General features: G+C 41.6%; 1 protein-coding gene across 1 annotated transcript in view; it reads left to right on the top strand.

The window, feature by feature from the left end:
- ENGase (cytosolic endo-beta-N-acetylglucosaminidase) overlaps positions 1–22,921 on the top strand; it is a 55,480-nt gene extending 32,559 nt beyond the window's left edge. Inside the window, exons 5-11 of the mRNA XM_080279270.1 lie at positions 274–442; positions 4,021–4,227; positions 8,614–8,676; positions 8,902–8,996; positions 16,813–16,953; positions 18,999–19,205; positions 22,378–22,921. Of these exons, the coding sequence (XP_080135396.1) occupies positions 274–442; positions 4,021–4,227; positions 8,614–8,676; positions 8,902–8,996; positions 16,813–16,953; positions 18,999–19,205; positions 22,378–22,504 (1,009 nt within the window). The 3' untranslated portion in view covers positions 22,505–22,921. The remainder of the gene's footprint in view (positions 1–273; positions 443–4,020; positions 4,228–8,613; positions 8,677–8,901; positions 8,997–16,812; positions 16,954–18,998; positions 19,206–22,377) is intronic.
- Positions 22,922–23,509: the final 588 nt, after the last annotated feature.

Genomic DNA, 23,509 nt, shown 5'->3' with positions numbered 1-23,509 from the left:
ATATGACACAGAAGACAGGGCGTAGCACTAAGCAGTTACGTGCACTGGGATGGCATGTTAGTCAGAAGAGTGTCACTAAGTTAATAGCCAGTAAATAATTATTTTTGTACCCTAAATGTACTGTAAGGGTGGGTGTAGGTATTTAAGATGTTTTTTGTTTTACTCTATTGGGAGCCTTTTTTTTTTTTTTTTTTTTTTTTTTTTTTTGAGAAGTCACAAATCGAGAGAGTGTATCATATATAGATACTGTGCATTACCCATTCCATCTGGCAGACCATTCTTTGATGCATGTGATGGAATATTCCTCAACTATACATGGACCCCAGATCATCTGGAACGAAGTTGTGTCGAGGCTGGGGAGGGACTCAACGACAGAGTGTATGTGGGCATTGATGTGTTTGGTCGCAACTTCTATGAGGGTGGCAAATTCAACACGTGCAAAGTGAGTACTTTTTTTTTTTTTTACAGTAATACTACTGACAGATGGATGTCTAAGTAATTGGTTCACTACCAGTGTTAGAGTGATACAGTGGTGTGTGATGCCTTGTGGTTGCTCAGTGCAGTACATGTACTGTATAAATATACATATGGACAAGGTTAAGGGAAGTTGAAACTAGTGTTGTGAAAGAGGACTGGGCTGGTGATGAATGGTGCAGGTTGGATTTATTCCATATATGAAGTATGCAGATAAGGGACTGTTTGGTAATAATGAACAAGGATACTTTCAATCAAGTTCTGTTTTTTTTTTTAATGCTTTGCAAGTGGTGTTGTTTGTAAGTACAATAAGCCCCCAGTATACCAAACCCTCTTGTAACAAATTACAGTTTTAACAACCACCTTGAGCTGGCCGAACGTTATGTTCATTTAGCGAATTTTGTTCAGTAAAAGAATCAGCGTACAGGAAACACCAACCAGCGTGGCATCCTACTCACACACTCACGCACATGCATACACCTGCACTCCTCCGCATCCCACAGAACGCCTCATCAGTCTCTGGGTGACCAGCATCTATTTGCTTTGTTTGCTTTGCTGTTCTCTAATACAGTATTTAGTACGGTATTTACAATAGTCTAAAAATGTGTACAGTATAGTGCAGTATTTTGGTGGTTATCATTAACTACCTGTGCTAGTAGTGGAATGCCTTTTTTTTATGTTTAATGTATATGCAGTTATTCTGTACTGTTTGTTTTTCTCTAATATGTAGTTTTTCTCTCTCTCTCTCTATATATGTGAGTGATCATAAATACTTCCACAAATCAGTACAATATCATCAGCATAGTCCAAATCCATCAGCCTCTTATTTTCTTTCCAGTTAATTCTTGCACCTGTCCTCTTTACAACCTTTCTCATAACATAATCCATAACCAAAACAAACAGCAAAGCCAAAAGAATTCCTCCTTGAGTCACTCCCGACCTAACTTCAAATGGATCACTCAAAGAACCATCCACCATTACCTTACAAAAAATACCTTCATGCAGGCTTCTAATAATATCTACAGACTTTTCTGGTATACCATAGAATCTCATAATTTTCAACATAGCTCCACGTGAAACACTATCAAACACCTTTTCAAAATCCACAAAACACATACTAAGTGGCATTTTCATCTCATTAGCTTGTTGCATTAGATGCATTACAATAAAAATCTGATCATTACAACCTTGACCCTTTCTTAATCCCGCTTGTTCTTCTTGTAAAATTTTATCAATTACTGCCACTATTCTGTTCAGCAAAATTTTGGAAAAGACATTTGCAACTATAAGTGTCAAAGTTATCCCCCTTCAATTTCCACACACACTTAAATCTCCCCTTTTTGGTATTTATATAATTGCTTCATTTTTCCACTCTTCTGGAATTCCACTATTATCCCAAGCCACATTAAAAAGTTTCAATAGCACATTCATCAGCTCATCATTTTCCACCTTAAGCATTTCAGGATATATTCCATCCTCTCATAGGCCTTAAAATTCTTTCATTCCTTTATAGATTTTGCAACCTCTTCCAAGGTTATATCCCCTGTTTCTATCTGCAAATCTCTCTCAGGTGGCAAAATGTCCTCTTCATCTGGGATTGGTATATTTAGAACAGATTCAAAATGCTCTTTCCACCTTCCTTTTATCCAAATCTTTAGTCATCAAGTTATCATTTCTATAAATATGATTTTGATTAGCTGAGAAATGATGACAACACGAAGGAAAAGTTTCGGTGGGAATGGAGGAACAGGTTTCTAGTCCTTCAGACTTTGATGGAATCTGAAGACAATGATATTAATCAAATATGGAGAGAGGTAAAAGAGGTTTTGCATGTGAGTACTGTCTATCTATTGCCAGACGCCTCAATCCCGTTTGGGATGGCCACAAACAAATCGCCTCCAAGTCGCCCTGTCCCCTGCCATTTCACTGCCCTGCTCCCAACTCACACACCCCCTCTCTCATATACCTCTCCACCCCATCCCTCTATCTCACCCTCGGCCTCCCCCTCCCTCTTCTCCCCTCAACCTCACTCACATACACTCTCTTCGTCAGTCTTTCACCCTCCATCCTCTCCACATGGCCAAACCACCTCAGTGTGTTCCTCATAATGCTTCCTATCACATCCACATCAACACCACAACGCTCCTTTATATCCTCATTCGTCAGCCTGTCTCTCCATGTGACTCCACAGGCTCCTCTTAAATAACTCATTTCCACTGCTCTCACTCTTGACTTGTGTTCTTCCAACAACGTCCAAGCTTCACTTCCGTACTTTAGAGTTGTTATCACAATACTGTCATGTAGTAACTTTTTCACTTCCATGCTCACTTCCCTGTTTCTTATCACTGCTTTCAAAGAACCAGCAACCTTTCTTCCCTGCTGTGCCCTTTCAAGCACTTCACCCTCCAAACCTCCACCCTTACTCATCACACTACCCAAGTGCTTAAATGTACTCACATTTTCCAATTCCTCACCATCCAACCTCGCTGTACATTCACTGACTTCACCTCTCTCAAAGACCTTCACTTTACTCTTCCCTACATTCACCTTTAGATTCCGTTTCTTACACACTCTCCCAAACTCATCCACCAAGCCTTGCAGCTCCCCTTCGTCTTCACTCAACAACACAGTATCATCTGGAAACAACAGTACAGAGAGTTTCCAAACAATATCCTCTCTCACCAGGGCCACTCCAATATCCACTACCCTACCTTGTACCTCTTTTATTACCCCATTCATGTACAGATTGAACAACCATGAAGACATGACACATCCCTGTTTCAACCCAACTTTCAAAGAGAAAAATTCACTTAGTTCACCATCCACACGCACTGCAGCCTTCGCACCATCGTACATGCTCTTCACATCATTCAACAACTTCCCATCTACTCCATATATTCTTAACACTTTCCTCAATCCTTGTCCTTGTCCTTTTGAAATGTGAGTACTAAGGTTGCTATTAAGAAAAAGGGAAGAACGAGAAGGAAAAGGTAGATGTCAGATGAAACATGGAATGCAATTCAGAAAAGGAAAGAGGCGAAGTTAAGAAGTGAAGAACAGCATGATGATGGCCATGTAGTTGAAGTACTTAGAGCAAAGTACTGGAGTTTACATTCTGAAGTAAAAAGACTCGTTAGATGTGATAAGAGGAGGCTGTATGATGAAAAGGCAACGGAGACAGAAATTAAGCAAAAATGACGGTCAGAGCACAAGAGCAGTGTATCAGGCCATAAAGGAGTTAACTGGGACTGAAAAGAGAAGGAAGGATATACCTGTACAAGATAGAAATGGTAACTGTATATGATACATCATTTTAATGAAGGAGTTAAAAATGTGGTACTTTCTCTTTGTTAAAACCCTCGTTTTAAATTGCATTTTTAAAATTTTTTTGGGCATGAAGTTCATAATTTACTGAAAAGTTGCCCATTTAAATTCTTGTATAGTACAATACCAATCTTGTGGAGGAAGTTGTGATATTTTGAAATGTGTCCCAGACATGTAATGAGGACACACTGTTTTTTAAATAACCAGCTTCTCTTTACCTAGGCACTAGAAATGGCTCGGTCACACAAGCTGTCTGTTGCCGTCTTTGCTCCTGGTTGGACATATGAGACCCAGGATAACTTCGTGGCAGCTGAGAAGCAACTGTGGAGCTCCCTGTCTCCCCAGCTAACCCACACTGGCCCAGGGACACTGCCAGTACACACATCATTCTGTCAGGGATATGGCCAATGTTGCTATGTTAGAGGGAAGGTGAGTGGTGCCATTTCTATAAAGAGCACCCCTTCCCATTTTGCTTTTTATATAAATTTGAGTTAGGTGGCGGCAACTATCCTCCACACACTTGATGTAGTGGTGTTTGCTTTTTCATCATCACCATCACCTTCATCTAATCCTGTGTTGTCCCATGAGGAATGTAGGAGCCCGGGGCTAGGCAAATTGGTCCTGACATTTTAGGTGAGTGACGAGCCTCACACATCCGCTAGTGGCATTACATGAGCAGTAAACCCCAACCATCCCTTGGATATAAACCTGCACTGGCTCAATCCAATTGGAATGCCTTAATTACCAGTAAACCACCAGGCACCATAATTTGATTACTGTATATGGTTACCACCCAGCATAGGAAATGGTGTCCTAGTGTACAGGAAACCATTTGGCTTGTCACTCAGTGTAGAGTCACCTGTAGACGGAAGGAAGAGGAAAAAATGAAGAAATGAAAAACAGAAAAGGAAAGAAGGAAGGAAGAGAGGAAAGGGCAGTCACTTCACATTGATCATTATTTTTGTTCATCGACCCTCCTCTCTGTATTTCTTCCATCATTCCTTTTACTTTTTATTTCTCTTTTTTTCACTTCAAGGAACTCTGCACTGGGTGACAAGGCTCATTGTATCCTGTAACCTAGGAAATTATGAATAGTGCTGGGTGGTAACCATATACAGTAGCCAGATAACAGGGTGATGTGGAACCTACTATGGTGCCTCTGTTACAGTAACTCTGTGGAGAGATGCAGATGCACCATCCACAGTCTTCCCCGCACCTCGTCACAGCAAGGCACTCCCATCAGTAAGAGAGCATCAGTTCGCAGCATGGGATGGCACTGCATGGATGGTTGCTTGCCTGCGGTTGGTGAGTCTGCTAAGCCAGACGGACCGAGGTTACTGAGCAACAACAGTACAATTATATTTGATAGTCTCCTCCCTGAAGCCTAGCACTCCATCCCAGTGCACCATATCTTCACATGTCACCACTTCAGCACTGATACCTCACATCCATGATGATTACTGTTAAGGCTGTCTCCTTCAAGTTTGGGGTGATGGTATTTCTCTCTCTCTCTCTCTCTCTCTCAGTTTTAATAAAATGTATTTTAACAAAATAAAATCATCAGGCTCTTCTCTGCCCCAGCATGGATTGAACCAGTATTCTCTCTCTCAGCAGATCATTTCTCTAGCCACTTAACCACCATGTCTCCTGTGTGAGTAGCTAGTGTTGCCTTGTTAGAGGCAAGGTGAGATTTCTTGAACTTGTAGTCATTGTAGTTGCAACCTCACGCTTATCTGGACATGAACCCAGTGGACCAAAGAAAACCAGCTTCTTCATCCAGATACCCTGAGTGACCATTGGTGAAGTTATGTTGAAGGACAGCCTGTGTTGTGAAGTAAGGTGCATGAGGCAAGTGTGTTTATTCTGGTGTGAGAGACTGCGTGTCATTGCAGACATAGTGGATTGTTTGTGAGGAAAATGGTGTGTTGTACTCTGGTGGAATGCTTTGCAGTGTGAGCATAGTGGATTGTTTCTGAGGGAAGAAGGTGTGGTGTCGGGTGAAGGAATGCATTGCAGTGTGGACACAGTGGATTGGTTATGAGGCAAATGAGTGTGTTGTTGAGTGGGGGACTGCATTGCAGTGTAGGCATAGTGGATTGTTTGTGAGCTGATTTAGTGCAATTTGCAGTGGAGGACTTCAGTGCATTGTCAGCATAGTTGTATATTATGTTGGTACTGCATCATGGATGGGTTCATTGTACCTCCCATTAAATCCCATTAGTACAGTACTGTGGAGCTTTCTTAATCTGAATCGGTAGAGAGGCGGCCTGGAGTCCTAATGGATCCAGGATCAAATCCCGACGGGCAGGGAACAGTTTAAGGATTTGAATTTCCTAAAAAACAGACTTTCCTGATCAACCGGATGACCCGCCGACATGTCGTAAATATATCCCTGCTTATACCATTGCACCAGTCCTGTATGAGACAGCCATAGCATGTATTCAGTATGGATGGTGCATGTTAGCACCGAAGTGGTGACATGTGGAGGTGTAGGAGAACTACTGGGCCTTGGGATAGGCCATTGCCCCCGAGAAATAGGCCCTGAAGCCTTTGCCCAGAGTCGGACATGTAAGGAAAAAAAAAAAAAATGAATAGCAAGAATAGGCTAAAAAAAATGTCATTGGGTGTTAGATTACCATTAGCAGAAATACATAGGTAAGCATGAGATGCAATGTGGCCACTTGTGAGAATATGGCTCAGTGAAGTCAGTCCTCAGTATGAAGTAAGAAATATATTAACAGTAATAGTAATACGCGTTATTGTAATGATACTAATAATGATATGGGTAATGTTAATGCTAATGATAATTCATACATACATCATCTAATCCTGTGTTACCCCATGAGGAGTGTAGGAGCCTGGGGCTAGGTAAGCTGGTCCTGACATTTAAGATGAGTGACCAGCCTCACACATCCCTGAGTGGCATTACATGAGCAATAAACCCCAGCCTCCCCTTGGATATAAAGCTGTGCAGGCTCAAGCCGGTTGAAGTGCCTTAATTACCCACAAAATCACTGGCATCATAGTTTGGTCATTGGCTGGTTTGCTGGTGTACAGGAAACCATTTGGCTTGTCACTCATTGTAGAGTCACCTTTAGACTGAAGGAAGAGGGAAGAAAGAAGGAAAGAAAGACAGAAGAGGAAGGAAGGAAAGCAGGAAGGAAGAGAGGAAAGGGCAGTTACATGAAAGCAGCACTACATTGAGTGAGTGTATGGTGAACTCCCCCGCATATAATAATAATAATAATAACAGTATTAGTAGTAATAATAGTTTTATTGATAATAAGAGTAATAATAATAATAATAATGACTGATGTTTTGTTCCTCCATAGTGTCACTTCTGAAGAAGGCACTAGCACTAACGACCTCAAAATAGCAATATGACTATCAGTTCAGAAACAGTACAGTACAGTACCGTATTCTGTTAGAACAGTGGCACCTACTAGAACTTGTAAACATCCATCACAGTACCATTAGGAAGGTTGATATGTTTTCAGGAAAAGAAAAGTATTGAGTTATTTCTTAAACATTACCATAGTATCTATAATATCAGAACATTTTCCATTTATTTGGAATTATGGTTATGGAGGAACTGGCAAATTAGCTTTGTAGGCAGCAGTGGAACTATAATTGGCAATTTTCTGTAACATAGTGTCTATCTATCTATCTATTGCCAGATGCCTCAATCCCGTTTGGGGTGGCCGCAAACAAATTGCCTCCACATCGCTCTGTCCCCCGCCATTTCACTGCCCTGCTCCCAACTCACACCCCCCTCTTTCATATACCTCTCCACCCCATCCCTCCATCTCATCCTCAGCCTCCCCCTCCCTCTTCCCCCCTCCACCTCACTCACATACACTCTCTTTGTCAGTCTTTCTCCCCCCATCCTCTCCACATGGCCAAACCACCTCAGTGTGTTCCTCATAACACTTCCTATCACATCCACATCCACACCACAGCGCTCCTTTATATCCTCATTCATCAGCCTGTCTCTCCATGTGACTCCAGAGGCTCCTCTTAAATAACTCATTTCCACTGCTCTCAGTCTTGACTTGTGTCCTTCCAACAATGATCAAGCTTCACTTCCATACGTTAGAGTTGGTATCACAGTACTGTCATGTAGTAACTTTTTCACTTCCATGCTCACTTCCCTGTTTCTTATCACTGCTTTCAAAGAACCAGCAACCTTTCTTCCCTGCCGTACTCTTTCAAGCACTTCACCCTCCAAACCTCCATCCTTACTCATCACACTACCCAAGTGCTTAAACGTACTCACATTTTCCAATCCCTCACCATCCAACCTCGCTGTACATTCACTGACTTTACCTCTCTCAAAGACCATCACTTTACTCTTCCCTACATTCACCTTTAGATTCCGTTTCTTGCACGCTCTCCCAAACTCATCCACCAAGCCTTGCAGCTCTCCTTCATCTTCACACAACAACACAGTATCATCTGCAAACAACAGTACAGAGAGTTTCCAAACACTATCCTCTCTCGCCAGGGCTACTCCAACATCCACTATCCTTTTTTACATTATATGCTAGCCATTATGACATCTGGCATACATACCCACCACCCACATCCGTCTTTACAGTACAAATGCCCGTTCATTCGAAAATATTTATATTACTACAGTGACATTGCCACATCTTGACAGGAGGTAACACGGGGGGTATAGGAACTCCTTGAGGCAACTGTACATGGCATGCTGTTGGTAGGCTTCTCTTTTTTATGCTTTCTCACTGCATTGTAGCTTATCTCATCCCTACGTAGGATAAAAGGTTATGATGATGATGATGATGTACCCTCCAGATTGAGAGCAATGATCCTTGGCACAACCTGAGCAAACAGCAACTCCAGCCACTGTGGTCACAGGTGAGGTCTTTTTTGGTCTTAATTCTGCCGTGTCCTGTAAATTAACTGCTTCAGTAAGAAGCTGTATTAATTTTGTTTTTTCTTACAGCTTCTAGAAAATTTTCTTTCAGTAGAGCTTTCATTAACCCCTTCACTACCTGGGTACTCTCCCTCACTGAATATAGCTATCTACTGTAATAACAGTTTGAAAAAATGAAAGTTATCAGAATATACTACTCTTTACAGGAGAGAGAAGGGACAGAGCTGAGTTTAGTAACAAGTGATGCATTCAGTGGAGGTGGCTGCTTGGGAATTAGCATGAAGACTGCGGGTGATGTAAGGTACAGTACACTGCTGTCCTTTTTGTTACAGTTGATGCACTTAGATAGTTTATACAGACTAATACCTGTACCAGATTTTGTACAGCTGTCAGAAGTAACCCTTTCTCTACTGTTGGTGCATTTAGGAATTTTATATAGGCCACCAGCAGATGATTTTGTTCAGCTTAGAGAAATCTTCATAATCAGTGGCATCTCAAACTATGTAGAGTAATCCTTTCTCTTCTATTAGTAACACACATAGGAATTTTATTTAGGTTAGCATCATGTGCATTGTAGTGTCAAGAAAAATGAGGGATCGAGTGACGTAAGGTGTTTTCATGCAGAATCATAAAACGCCAGAAAATGAGTTCAAGTTCAGCAGTATTCTCACAACCTTAACTTTTAAAATTTTGATGTTTGAATGTTCTTTTTTTTTTTTTCTTTGGAAAAGTTTTTCAGTGTAGATTGTGATTCTTATAATATTTTGGTGACATCGATGAAATTAATAGTAATTAATAGTATCAAAAAAATTTTTTTTAGTTTTTTATTTTACTGAACTTTCAACCCGTTTTCTGGCAAAATTTGATTGCTTAACCCGTTCCATGTTGGAACCTTTTATTGGCTTTTTGGCCCTTAGTGCTGAGGGTATGGGAGGGTGTGTGACCCCCGGTGCCTGCCATTTTCAACTTTTTTTTTTTTTTTTCCCGTGAATACTAAAGTGAAAATTTACAAGTCCATGGTTAGACCAATTATAATTTATGGGCATGAGTCATGATACAGTACCATTGCAACAGATCAGAAAGTATTAGGTTTTGAGAATAAAATACTGAGATGGATTCTTGGGGTAAAGTGGCAAGACAGAGTTACAAATGAAAGAGTAAGGGGTATTACAAGAGTGGAACCAGTTAATGAATATGTGAGACTGTCTCGCTGGAAGTGGCAGGGGCAACATATACAGAAAAGAAGGCAGTTTAATACAGGATGTGCCAGAGTGGACTACTAGAGGAAAAAAAGGTAGAGGTAGGCCGAGGGAAACCTGGTTAAGGACAATGAAAAGAGAAGCAGTAGAGGAGTGTTGGTGGGACCTGAAGGAGATGGCAAGAGACAAATATTGGTGGAGAGAGTTCATCGAGGCCCTATGCATCCCGTGGGGTTCCACAGGAAATGATTATTTGACTGATTGAATAGACCTGAAAAGTGGTGAAAATAAGCCCAGTGATAGTAAAAGTGGTGGATGGGGCACCCATCATCCACTCACTCAGTGTAGAGTGATGCCATGTGAGCTCTACACTGAGTGACTAGCCAAATGGTTTCCTTTACCCAGGAAACCATTTACTGCGCTGAGTGGTAACCATATAACCGGGGTTTCTGGCAGGGTTGTGTCCCCCAGATTCCCCTATCCAAAATCACTTAATCATGGCAGTTGTTTCAGAGAGCCTTGGAGGGCGCAATACCTGCCCAGGGCTGCAACCAAATGGACAGCTTCGCATGGCCATGTGGAATGTGAGAGGTGTGAATGAGGAAAACAAGAGGGTGGAAGTGGTGAATGTGGTCAGGAGTGCGAGATATGCTATGATAGCGCTGTGTGAAATGAAGATGAAAGGGTGCGAAGTGGAGGAGTGGGAGGGTGTGAAATGTGTAAGATCGGGAATGAATGGGTGAGGAAGATGCAAGGAAGGAGTTGCTTTGTTGATGAATGAGGTGTGGCAGAGTGGAATGAGAGTCTACAGATGTGTCAGCTCGAGGTATATGTATGTGAAGTTCAAGTTTGAGAAGGTGAAAGTAGCAGTGATTGTAGCATATGCACCATGTTATGACAGGAGTGAGAGAGAGAAAAACAGATTTTGGGATGAGCTGGATGAAGTAATGGGAGAAATGCCTAGGAGCTACAAGGTGATCATAATGGGGATATGAATGGAAGAGTAGGCACTGGTCCTGAGGATGACATAATGGGTTGTTATGGAGTATCAAGAGAAAATGATAATGAGAAGCGTCTAAAGGCCATGTGTCAGGAGAGGGGGTTGTGCATTTGTAACTCGTATTTCAAACACAAAGATGCACATAAATATACATGGTATAGAGGAAACGGGGATCGTGTTGAAAGAAGGCTGACAGATTACGTGCTCGTAGAGAGGTCGATGATGGGAATGTTTGCTGATACGAGGGCCATGAGAGGACAATGTGGAGGTCTGTCAGATCATGTGATTGTGGTATGCAAGATCAAACTGAGAGGAGTGAGGTGGATCAAGAGAGAGAGGAGCAGTCAGGGAGAAAGGCTGAAAGTTGAGAAGCTGAGAATCAAAGAAATGGCAGATGATTAGAGGACCAAAGTTGAGGAGGAGTTAGAATCAGTGAACTGGAATGAAATGGAACTGGACAGCCTGTGGAATGCATATAGGGATTGCTTAGTTAGGAATGCTAAAGTGGTGTGTGATGTGGCAAGAGTAACAACAAAGAAGAAAGGTACGGCGTGCTAGGATGAGGTTAAGAGAGCGATGGAGGAAAAGAGGAAGAAGTGGCTAAGTGGTTACAGGATAGGGGTTCAGTTGAAATAAGAACTGAGTATATTGAGAGCAAGAAACACTTAAAGAGACTAGTGAAGAGGAAAAAGAAGGAGGTAAATGATGATCTAGGAAGAAAAATGAATGCGAATTACTCTGAAAATAGGAAGTTATTCTGGAAAGAGGTGCGGAAATGTGGAAGTGAAAGTGGAAAGAAATATGATGGTGTGAAGGATGTAGGTGGTAGATTATTAACCCATGGAGATGAAATAAGGACCAGATGGAAAGAATATTTTGAAAGCCTGATGAATGGGAATAGAGAGAGCAGAGCGGCTGTAAACATGATTGGTTTTGGGGGTGTGCAGAGAAGGAATGCAGTGCCAGGAGACTTGACACTCGCTCAGGTGAAGAGTGCTGTGAAGCGTCTGAAAAATGGGAAAGCAGCTTTGGTTGATGAGGTGTATGCAGAGATGCTTAAGTGTAGTGGAGAGAGTGGAATGAAGTGCTTGTTGGAGATATGTAAGAAAGCATGGATAAGTGAAACAGTGCCTGCAGAGTGGAAATTGGCTGTGATTGTACCCCTGTACAAAAATAAAGGTGAGCGAAGTGAGTGCAAGAATTTTTGTGGCATATCAGAAGTCCTAGTGAGTGATGAACAGGGTAGCTTTAGGAGTGGCAGAGGATGTGTGGATCAAATAATTGCGGGGAGGCAAATAGCAGAGAAGGCTTGTGAGAAGGACCATAAGGTGTTTATGGCATTCATGGATCTGGAAAAAACTTATGACAATGTAGACAGAGAGGGATTGTGGAATATTCTGCACATGTACGGTGTATATGGTAAGCTGCTAGGTGCTGTCAAGAGTTTTTATGCTGGTAGCGAAGCATGTGTAAGAGTTAATGGGCATCTAAGTGACTGGTTCACGATCGGTGTGGGCGTGTGACAAGGTTGTGTGATATCCCCATGGTTGTTCAATATATATATGGATGGGGTGATGAGAGAAGTAAAACATAAGTAATGGAGAGAGGGATGGCATTGGTAATGAATGGTGATGAATGAATTATCTCAAATTTGTTGTATACTGATGATGCAGTACTGCTTGCAGGTACCAGACAAGAACTTGGTAGGCTAGTGCAGAGTTTTGCTGATGTCTGTGAGTGTCGTGCCTTGAGAGTAAATGTAGAAAAGAGTAAAGTGATGGTTATTGAGAGAGAAGGTGACTCCCAGTGTGATGGTACAGTGAATGGAGAGAGAGTGGATTTGGTGAGAGATTTCAAATACTTGGGTACAGTGATTGAAAAGAGAAGAGAATGTGCAAGAGAAGTGGAAAGTAGAGTGATACAAGGAAGAAAAGTAGCTGGTGCAGTGAAGGCCTTGATAAGAAACAGAGGCTTGAGTGTTGCAGCTGCACAAGGCTTACATGAGGGAGTGTTAGTGCCAACTCTAACACGTGGATGTGAGACTATGGTGTGGCATGAAAATGACAAGTCAAGAGTAAAAGCAGTGGAGTTGGGACTGCTGAGGAATGTATGTGGAGTACAGAGGGTGGACAGGATACGAAATAATGTGATTCGTGAAAGTTGTGGAGTGAGGAAGTCTGTGGACACAAGAATCGAAGAGTGTACTGAGATGGTATGGTCATGTGGAGAGAATGGATAACAATAGAGTGATAAAAAAGGTATACCTGAGCAAATTTGAAGGAGGATGGGGGCGAGGTAGGCCAAGGAGAAGGTGGAGGGATATGGTGGATGAGTGTGTGAGGAAGAGAGGGTTGGAAGTCGGTGAGGCTTGGGAACTGACAAGAGATCGAGCTGACTGGATGAATGTTGTGAGGAGAAGTGCATGATCAGGGATTTTGGCACCCCTTTTTAACATGGCAGCATCCGGATTGACTCAGTCGGATATGTTTACGTGATGCTACAGAATGTGGTGAATGTTTTTGGCGTATCCAATGGAGCCAGGATTCCGGGGGCTTGAATGATGAGTAAATGGAAGTGTGGACCATTGGATTGGGCAAATTTGGGCTGTCTGGACATTGCTACTCCTCACCCTGCCCTTGGGTGGGAAAGGAGGTCCGGATGGTGATCATGATAGTAAAAGTGCTCACCTCTGCTGTTTTCCACCCAAATACAGGAGGTGTGGTCAAGCATGCCCAGATTTGCGTGAGATGGGTAAATTCAGATACCGCCAGCAGCTGATGTGGGTAGATAGTCCAATTTGGTGTGGAATGGGTGGATACATGGAGTACTTGTTGAATGGAATCGCAACCTGGTTTACATGATACTGCCACAGATGAAACTATGATGATGGGAAGTTGGGGTTCCCTGCTAATTTTACGTGTTTTCACGTGCACTTTTTTATTTTATTTTATTGGTATAAGGCACTATAAACACTCACATAAGGCACAATAAACACTGATGCTGCACATAGTCACATTAGTTAGGTAAATCATACATTTCTTATGTTATTTTCCTTACCTTACTTGATTTAATTATTTACTTTTATTTACTTACATTTCCTTATCTTTCAATATATACACAATTTACCCATCGCTGTCAGTTAGTTCAGCACTTGGAAGTTCTCCAACTTTGACAGGAAGTCGGGAGAAACACAATATCCCTGGCAGCGTGATGTGACCCAGAATTGCGTCAGGTGGCCACTTTCAGATACCGTCAGTGGCTGATGTGGGTACATAGTCCATTTTGGTGTAGAGTGGGTGGGTGCATGGAGTACGTGTAGTATGAAAACACAATCTGGTGTATGTAATGCAGCCACAGTCAAAACTATGATGTTGGGAAGTTGGGGTTCCGTGCTGATTTTATGTATTTTCACATTCAATTTTTTTTTAAAATTATATTGGTATATGGCATGGGAGGGGAGGAGGGGTGTCCGTCATCCCATTTTCTGTCACACACTAAGGGCAGACTCCAATAATTTCTCACAGATGTGCACAAAATCGTGTCTGTATATACTGTATACAGACTCGGCATTTTGGGCCACTATGAGTTAGTCCATATATATACAGACTAGGCATTTTAGGCCACTATAAGTTTGTCTGTATATATACGGACATGGCACAGAATGAGTTAAGGGAAAAACAACATTAATTGGAATGAAGATAAGTACCATTAAATAATATGACTGTAGTATGGTCCCCCCAGAAAAGGTCATATAGGTATAGAACGACTTCACCACAAAACCACTGTTTTCACCAATTCCTGAGTGCCCAGGAACACTTTCATCATTATCTCCAGCACAATGGGACACGTTACTCCAGTAATCACAAACAAAACTTCATGCAAATTTCAAAAGATGGCTGTAAAACAGCAAGAATTCCTTTTTGCATGCTAGGAACAGAGCATAATGATAGGGGACTGACGAATGATGCGGCAGAAATCTCACCAAACACATTGCCACATACAGCTAGCCAGTCAGTCAGCGAGTCTTGTGGCTTGGTTACGTTCTCATTGGCTGCAGCCAGCACACGCACACGCTGCACACACAGCCAAGACACGCACTTCCACCCCAATGCCACTACTGCAGCTGGACAATGTACAGTATTTTTTGTGAAGGACTTTCAACTATACTTTCAGTGTTGGAAGGTGTTCTCATCCAAGGCTACATGATAGAGTATGGGTGAAAATAGTGTTATCCAACAAAAACGCATTTTCCGGCCGGTGGTCTGTGAACCCCTTCCATCATGTGGCCCTTCTTCCATCACGTGGCCCTTCAAATCCTAACAGTCGAAGTGTTAAGCTTTCAGCGCCTACTTCTGCTGCTAAAATTTTGGCATTCTGGGTGTACAGTAAGTGAAATTAGTATCTTCCTAAGGGTTGTTGTATACAGTGTAAAATACTGTATTTGAATCATGTGGCTCATACAATATTACTGTATGTGGAAAAAATATGTACCGGTATGTTTTGCCAAGTGTAAATAATCTTCAGACAAAATCAGGAAGATAGATTCATCACTTACTGTACCGTGGAATTATTTTAGCCATAAAGAAAATGTTTTGAATGGCATTTTCAAGGTTTTGTATCAGTTTTTATGTAACAATAATTGCTTTCTTAATACAGGATTAAATTGTGATCTGTGTTATTCACTGATGGAAACGTTGCATAAAAAATAAACCGATGGGATTTAGCGTACAGTTTATGATTGTGGGTCATTCAGATATCAAGGAGTGTTCCCTCCTCTTAAAATTCAAGGCAATATGTTTCACAAACAGTTATTAATGAATTCATGTATAAGATAGAGGGTTGTTGTTGTTATGGCCCCAGGCTTTTTGGCATATGAACTTGGTCGATTGTAGACTGAAGTTGCCCTTCTGCTGCAGACCATCACCCTCCTTTTGGGATGCAGGGAGGAAGTTTCAGTGATACTGGTGCTACCATTTGAAATCAATGTTCTCCAGCACCATCTAGAGCAAACATCAGTAAGAAGTCATGAAATGTGGGTGTAACGTTGAACTGGTTACAGATTTTAGTAACTGGTCATGTGCTATATGTGGAAAGGGTTATATGTATTAACAGTACCAGTATTTTCTCTACTGGTTGAAAACACTGGGTTCACAAAAGTTGTAGTGAAGTGCATGGTAGCTTGTGTATGGCAGTAGATTTCTTGTGTAGTAACCCTACCACTTGATGATAAATCAATAAAATCCTTGATGATAGGAAATGAGTCACTGAAGGTAGTAGGCAAATTCTACTACCTCAGTAATGTCATCAATACAGGGTTGGTGGCATGCACAATGCCATTGCAAAGGTTGGAAAAACTTTAATATTGTTACACCGTCTGACATCTTGAGCATTTTCATTGTGTACTAAAGGGTTAATGTTTCGAACATATATTAGGAGTGCCATATTGTTTTGAAATGAAACATAAATTGTAAAAGAGGAGGATATTGTGAGACTGGAACTAAATAATATAAGAATGATGAACTGGATATGTGGAGTCAAGCTGGATGACAGGACATTCTCAGAACTCAGAGTGGCTGGGAAGGCATCAGGAAGGAAATACTGTAGAATGGAGAAGACTGAGATGAATAATTGAACTTATTGAGAGAATGGGCATGGGAAGTTTGATGAGGATATGTAGAGACAACAACATCCGTCTCTTAATGCAGAGGTAGACCGAGGGAGGCATGGGCCAAGGTGGTGTGCACTGGCCTTAGAGCAAGAGCTATCATAGTATTAAAGATCTGGTACAGAACAGAGCAAGGTGGAGGAGCGCTGTCAGGTGAACCCATCTTACTCATGTTGCAAGGAAAACAGATGTAAAACAAAAGATTTATGATAAAAAGCCTGACTTTTTTTTATTTTTTATTTTTTATTTTTAGGTTGTTTGTGTGTGGAATCAGATGGCGCTGGGCACTGATTGTGGGGCTTTGGTATAAGTGGAAGGAACCTGCTGTGCCCTTCAGTCTACTTCTGCACCTCCGTGTAGTGTCAGATACCAGTAAAAATTCACCACAAGAAAGGTGAATGATTTTAGTTAATTTAAGAAATTTAACTTTCTCCTGTATGTGAAACTTAAGTTAGTGTACTTAAATAAATTGAAGAAAACTTTAGTACTTGCATTGGTAAAGTAAGTGATTACATTTATTCGTCAACCTATCATTCTGATGACATTTTATATTTTATTGTTGCTCTCTCACTGGACAATCTTATACAGATTAAAGGGGATTTATGGAAAGGTTGCATGTAGCCTTCATTAACCCATTCACAACAAGAGATCTACCCTCAGCTGAATAGAATTATCTGGAGGTAGCTAAAATGGAAGTGTAAAATACATAATCAGACAGAAGGGGTTAAATTTTTTAAGGCCTCAGCAATGCGTGATAACTTAAATGTTTTTTTGTTTCTAACATTGACTCTGTGTCTGACAGATCTGTACACAACACCTCTCTTCATGTCATCTTTAGTCCACATTCATGGTAGTGACCTTCTACACTTTCCTCCTCCATTCTACTCCACACACCCAAACCATCTGCATTTTTTCATTCTTATTACATTCATGATTATTTTCATATTGAGCAACCCTCTTATTACATCATCCCAACTGTGTCCCTCACATTTTCATTGGCATATTGCAGTACTGTATCATCATCATCCAATCCCATTTTGACCCTGATAAACAGAAGTGTAGGAACCCAGGGCTAGGTTATTTGGTTCCAACATTTAGGGCAGCCATGACCAGCCTACTAGTCCCTGACTGGCATTATGCAAGCAGTAAACCCTGACCAACCATCAGATGGAACTTAAACAGACTCAGTCTGGTTGGGTCACCATAATGCGTTAAACCAACAGGCATCATTCAGTTACATGGTTACCATCTAGTATGGTTTCCTGGAATACAGGAAACCATTTAGCCTGTGACTCAGTGTATAGTCACCTGGAGAGAGAGAGAGAGAGAGCACCCACTACATTGAGTGAGTGGATGATGGTCACTCCCACATACCACAGTTAAGTGTAATAACTGTATTGTACCTGCCTTTTAATGATGTGGCCCATTATCTCTGAGGAATGATATAGGTTTATTGTTCACATAAATCCCTCATCTAAAATGTCTGAAATGAGTAGCCTAACCCTGAACCCATACAGTTCTGATGGAGGAATAATGGGTTAGAGATAGACTAATAGATTGATAATAAAATTTGTTCAATTTTAATGGCTTACAGAACCTAGCTTATGGCATTAGTGCTGTCTTGTAGACTAATTTTTTAATTTACATGGTAAAATTATATAAAAAAATGGCATATAGCTATGCAGTATCATTTTGTTTTTCATTTCGTTTTTAAAGGCTCCAGTATGCATCGGCCTTGGTCACCTAATGGCAGCTCTCCATGCTTCTCGATCTCTCGCAGCTTTCCAATTCAGTGTCTTATCCCTGAGGTCACACTCAGTGACCTCATCTCAGGTCTTTTTTGGTCTGCCTCTTGCAACCCTACTCCTAACATTAACACTTCTTACTTTCTACACCCAATTATCATCCCCTCATCCTCTCTGCATACTCAAACCACCTCAATCTACCTCTCCTCATCACAACACCAATACACTTCAGTCCCATCCTACCTCTCAGCTCTTCCATCGTAAACCTAGCCCCCCCCAGGCATCGCACTCAAGAACGCACTGCGCATCCACCTAATCATTGTCATTTCTGTACTTTTGAGCCTGCAAATATCCTCTTCCATTACTGCCCAGGTCTCACTACCACACAGCATTACACACCTAACACATGCCTCATACAAAGATCCCATAACATGGAAGGAGAGCTCTCTCAATGTCAGGAGAGGCAACAGCTCCCTGAACTTCTTCCAACCACTCCTCACTCTAGCCACAACTCCCACACATAACATGTCTCCCAAATAGCAATACTCCACACACTTGAGACTCACCGGCAATTGCATTCACTTCTGACAATCTCCACATGCTCTCCCCGACACACTGCATACATGAAATCAGCATTATCTCGCAGTCTGCTGTATCTTATAAACAATGCATCCTTTCTGTACTGTACCTACAGAATCATCGAACTGAAATGTGAGGGCAGGTCAGAAGTACAGGATGAAGCAGAGAAGAGTGGTGAGGAGGAAAGTATAGATACAGGGAAACTGAATCAGGACAACAGTACTGAGAGAGAAGGTGAAGACAGCAAGAATAATACCTCAGGATCATGCGAGGCAGATGCATCACCGGTTTTCACATCAGTGGAAAATGGATGGATGCACAAGTTAGTATAAGTATTTATTTCCTGTTAGCATTTTTAAAAACACTTAATCTTTAGTCTGGTTTAGGATGACTAATTCTATCTATCTGTCTATCCATTGCCAGACGCCTTAATCCCGTACGGGGTGGCCACAAACAAATCACCTCCGTGTCGCCCTGTCCACCGCCATTTCACTGCCCTGCTCCCAACTCATACATCCCTCTCTAATATACCTCTCCACTCCATTCCTCCATCTCATCCTCGGCCTCTCCCTCCCTCTTCCTCCCCTCCACCTCACTCACATACACTCTCCTCATCAGTCTCTCACTCTACACCCTCTCCATATGGCCAAACCACCTCAGTGTGTTTCTCCTAATGGTTTCTGTCACATGCACATCCACACCACAACTCTCCTTCACATCCTCATTTGTCAGTCTGTCTGTCCATGTGACTCCACATGCTCCTCTCAGATAACTCATTTCCACTGCTGCTACTCTTGACTTCTGTCCCTCCAGTAAGGTCCAAGCTTCACTTCCATACGTTTGCATTCGTATCACAATACTGTCATGTAATAACTTTTTCACACCTATGCTCACTTCCCTGTTTCTTATCACTGCCTTCAAGGAACCAACAACAATTTTTCCTTGTTGAACCCTTTCAAGCACTTCACCCTCTAAACTTCCATCCTTACTCATCACACTACCCAAGTTCTGTACTTAAATGCACTCACATTTTCCATTTCTTCCTCATCCAACCTCACTGTACATTCACTGACATCACATCTCTCGAAGACCATAACTTTACTCTTCCCTACATTCACCTTTAGATTCTGTTTCTTACAAACTCATCCACCAAGCCTTGCAGCTCTCATTTGTCTTCAGTTAACAACACAGTATCATCTGCAAACAACAGTACAGGGAGAGTCCAAACACTGCCCTCTCTCACTAGGGCTGCTCCAAAATCCACTGTCCTACCTCGTATCTCTTTTATAACCCCATCCATCTACAGATTGAACAACCATGGAGACATAACCCATCCCTGTTTCAGTCCAACCTTCAAATAGAAAAATTCACTCAGTTCACCGTCTGCAGGCACTGCAGCCTTAGCACCCTCATACGTACTCCTCATGGCCTTCAACAACTTCCCATCTACTACATATATTCATAATACTTTCCACAATCCTTGTTTATCCACCCTGTCATATGTTTTCTCCAAATCCATGAAGGCTTCATACAACTTCTTTCCCTTCTCTTGAAACTTTTCCAATAAAGATCTAAGAATGAATATGTGATCTACACAACCTCTTCTCCTCCTAAAGCCTCCCTGATCTTCTTCAACTAATTCCTCTGTTATTACCCTAACTCTTTTTATAAGTATCCTACCATATACTTTTCCTATTACACTAAGAAGACAAATGCCCCTGTGATTACCACATACATCTTTTTCCTCTTTTCCTTTTTCATCATCATCATCATCATCATCATCATCCTTTGTCCATCCATCCATCATCCAGTCCTATGTTGCCCCATGAGGAGTGTGGTAGCCCGGGGCTAGGCAAGTTGGTCCTGACATTAAAGATGAGAGTGACCAGCCTCACTCATCCCAGAGTGGAATTACTTGAGCAATAAACCCCAACCATCCCCTGGACTTCCAATCCTCTGGGACTCTACCTTCCTCCCAGGCCAATCTACAGATCTTCCATTTCCATTATGCTACTATCTCTCCCCCATGCTTCAGCATTTCACCACACACTCCATCAATTCCTGGGGCTTTCCCAATTTCAACTTCCTTCATTGCTTCCACAAGTTCCATCCTACTGATTGCTTCCTGTCTTCTCATCTCCCTCCGTCTCCCAGCCATTCCTCAGCCACTTACACTTGCATTACTTTCATTCACTATTGGACATCAGTAAACACATTTATTCCTTCAAGCCATTCCCTGTCAAGAAAGTGGAAAGGTGGGAGCTGAGTCAGATAAATGCAAGATTGAAGGCATTATCATATAGCAAAATGATCTCTCCTTCAGTTGTTTCATTTTTAAAGGCTCCAACATGCTTGCATGCGTCAGCCTTGGTCACCTAATGGCGGCTTTCCATGCTGCGCGATCCATTGCAGCCTCCCTGTTCAGTCCCTTAACCCTGAGGTCACACTTAATGACCTCGTCCCATGTCTTTCTCGGTCTACCCCTCATAACCCCACCCCCAATATTAACACTTCTCACCTTCCTCACCCAATTATCATCCCCCATCCTCTCCACATGTCCAAACCATCTCAATCTACCTCTCCTCATCACAACATCAATACACTTCAGTTCCATCCTGCCTCTCAACTCTTCCATCGTGAACCCAGCCCCCCCAGACCTTGGACACAGGGACGCACTACACATTCACTTATTCATTGTCATTTCTGTATGTCTGAGCCGGCGAATATTCTTCTCCTTCACTGCCCAGGTCTCACTACCGTACAGCATTACACTCCTAAGACATGCTGCATACAAAGACCCCTTAGCACGTAGGTCCTCTCAATGTCAGGAGAGGCAAGAGCTCCCTGAACTTCTTCCAACCACTTCTCACTCTAGCCACAGAACTAGCTCCAGCCCCACCTCCAGCACACAACATGTCTCCCAAATAACAAAACTCTTCCACACACTCAAGAGATTCACCAGCAAGTTCAATTCTTTCACATCTGACAATCTCCACCTGCTATCCCCGACACACCGTACACATAAAATCAGCATTATCTCGCAGTCTACCTCTGATACCACTACATCTCTTATGCACCCATTTATCACAAACACCACACAAGATGGAATTACTTCCCACGCCCTTGTGACAAACTGCACATGGCCACTCTCCCTCGTCTTTGACAGTATCGCTACCGACCATAGACATCATCACTTTTGTTTTATCTGCATTTACCCTTCAGTGAAGGGAACTATTAGTTACTCATTTTCACCTTAACCTGGTCCAGATTTTCATATGTTATGTAGCTTATTTCACATAGCTCAGACAGGAAAAAGACAAGTGCTATGTTTCTGCAACCTTTTCATAGCATTTCATTGTGATCAGAACCATATTCTACTGTTAATCTGTTGTTGCAGCTCAGTAGTCAAGATGGGGAGATGACAGTTTTAGATCAAGTTTGAATAGAGTTAGTTTAATACAGTTATCCTTGTTAATGGTCACCCATTCCCACAGGACTTTCTCTGTCAAGGAAGTGAAAGAGTGGGAGCTGTGTCAGATAAATGTGAGATTGGAGGCACCATCAAGTATATTAATAGGACAACTGGACCTATCTAACATCTGCACCAAAGGATATCAATAGCTGCTCTGGAAATAGGTTACCAGTACTACTGTTTTTTACTTATTTACTGTATATTTACTTGGGATGCTGTATTGGAGTCCTTGGTATACATTTTTTTTTTCCCTTCATGTAATACCACCAAAGGATGTAGACTGGGTGTATACCTCTTCTGTGGTAGCCTAGCTTAAGGCCCATTCACCATGAAGAGGGCAATATGGGATCGGCTCTAATTTTTGTTTCTTACCCTTTCAGTCCATTGATGTAGCTGATTTTTTTTTTTCTTACCAAATGGTTTTATTTGAAGAGTTCCCTAGTAGTTAAAAGGTTGGTGAGGGCTTTATCTGACCCCTCCCATTCAAACAATCTCCTCTATGCTGAATTAAATAATTGAAAGTTAACTAAGAGTACTGAATATAAAAATAAATAAATTCCATTGGGTTTACCACCTTGATTAAAGAAAAATTTCTTTCAGAGTTTTGTGCCATTTTTCCCAGAAAAATGCTGTTATTATGAAACATAATACATTACATATATGAGGACTTATACTTTATTAGCAGTCCTCAATTTTATCTCTGTACTATGGTGTGGCTCATTTCACTAGGCACACTGTTTCTGAATTTTATCTCTACAGTATATTTTGTGTGGCGCATTTCACAAGGCACACAGTTTGATCACATTCCAGATTTGTGCTCTTTCATTGTTTTAAGATCTTACCTCAGTCCACCTATTTTGTGGGATTTAACCCTGCGTGGGCAAGGAGTTACAAAGTTTTGTGGAAGGCCAATGGCGGACCCCAAACCTTAATGGTGTATTTCTGCCATATTCATAAAGTTATATCTAAACTTTGTACATATGTTGCCTAGGACATGGCACGTGGAACCAACCCACCAAGTGTCCCTTTTTTTCTTTTTTTTTATTATTATTTTAAATTTTTTTTTCATTTTATCACAATTTTATTAAACTTTGAGTGTGGAAGTACAGATTCTATACTTATTTGAATGTCTGATTGTCAGTATTCTTGGAATA

Source organism: Coenobita brevimanus, chromosome 77 (genome assembly GCF_032717465.1).
Source record: "Coenobita brevimanus isolate Jiangsu-jjx chromosome 77, ASM3271746v2, whole genome shotgun sequence".
NCBI classification, from domain to species: Eukaryota; Metazoa; Arthropoda; class Malacostraca; order Decapoda; family Coenobitidae; genus Coenobita; species Coenobita brevimanus.
Note: the sequence above shows the minus strand (reverse complement) of the source record. Positions and strands in the feature narration are given on the sequence as shown.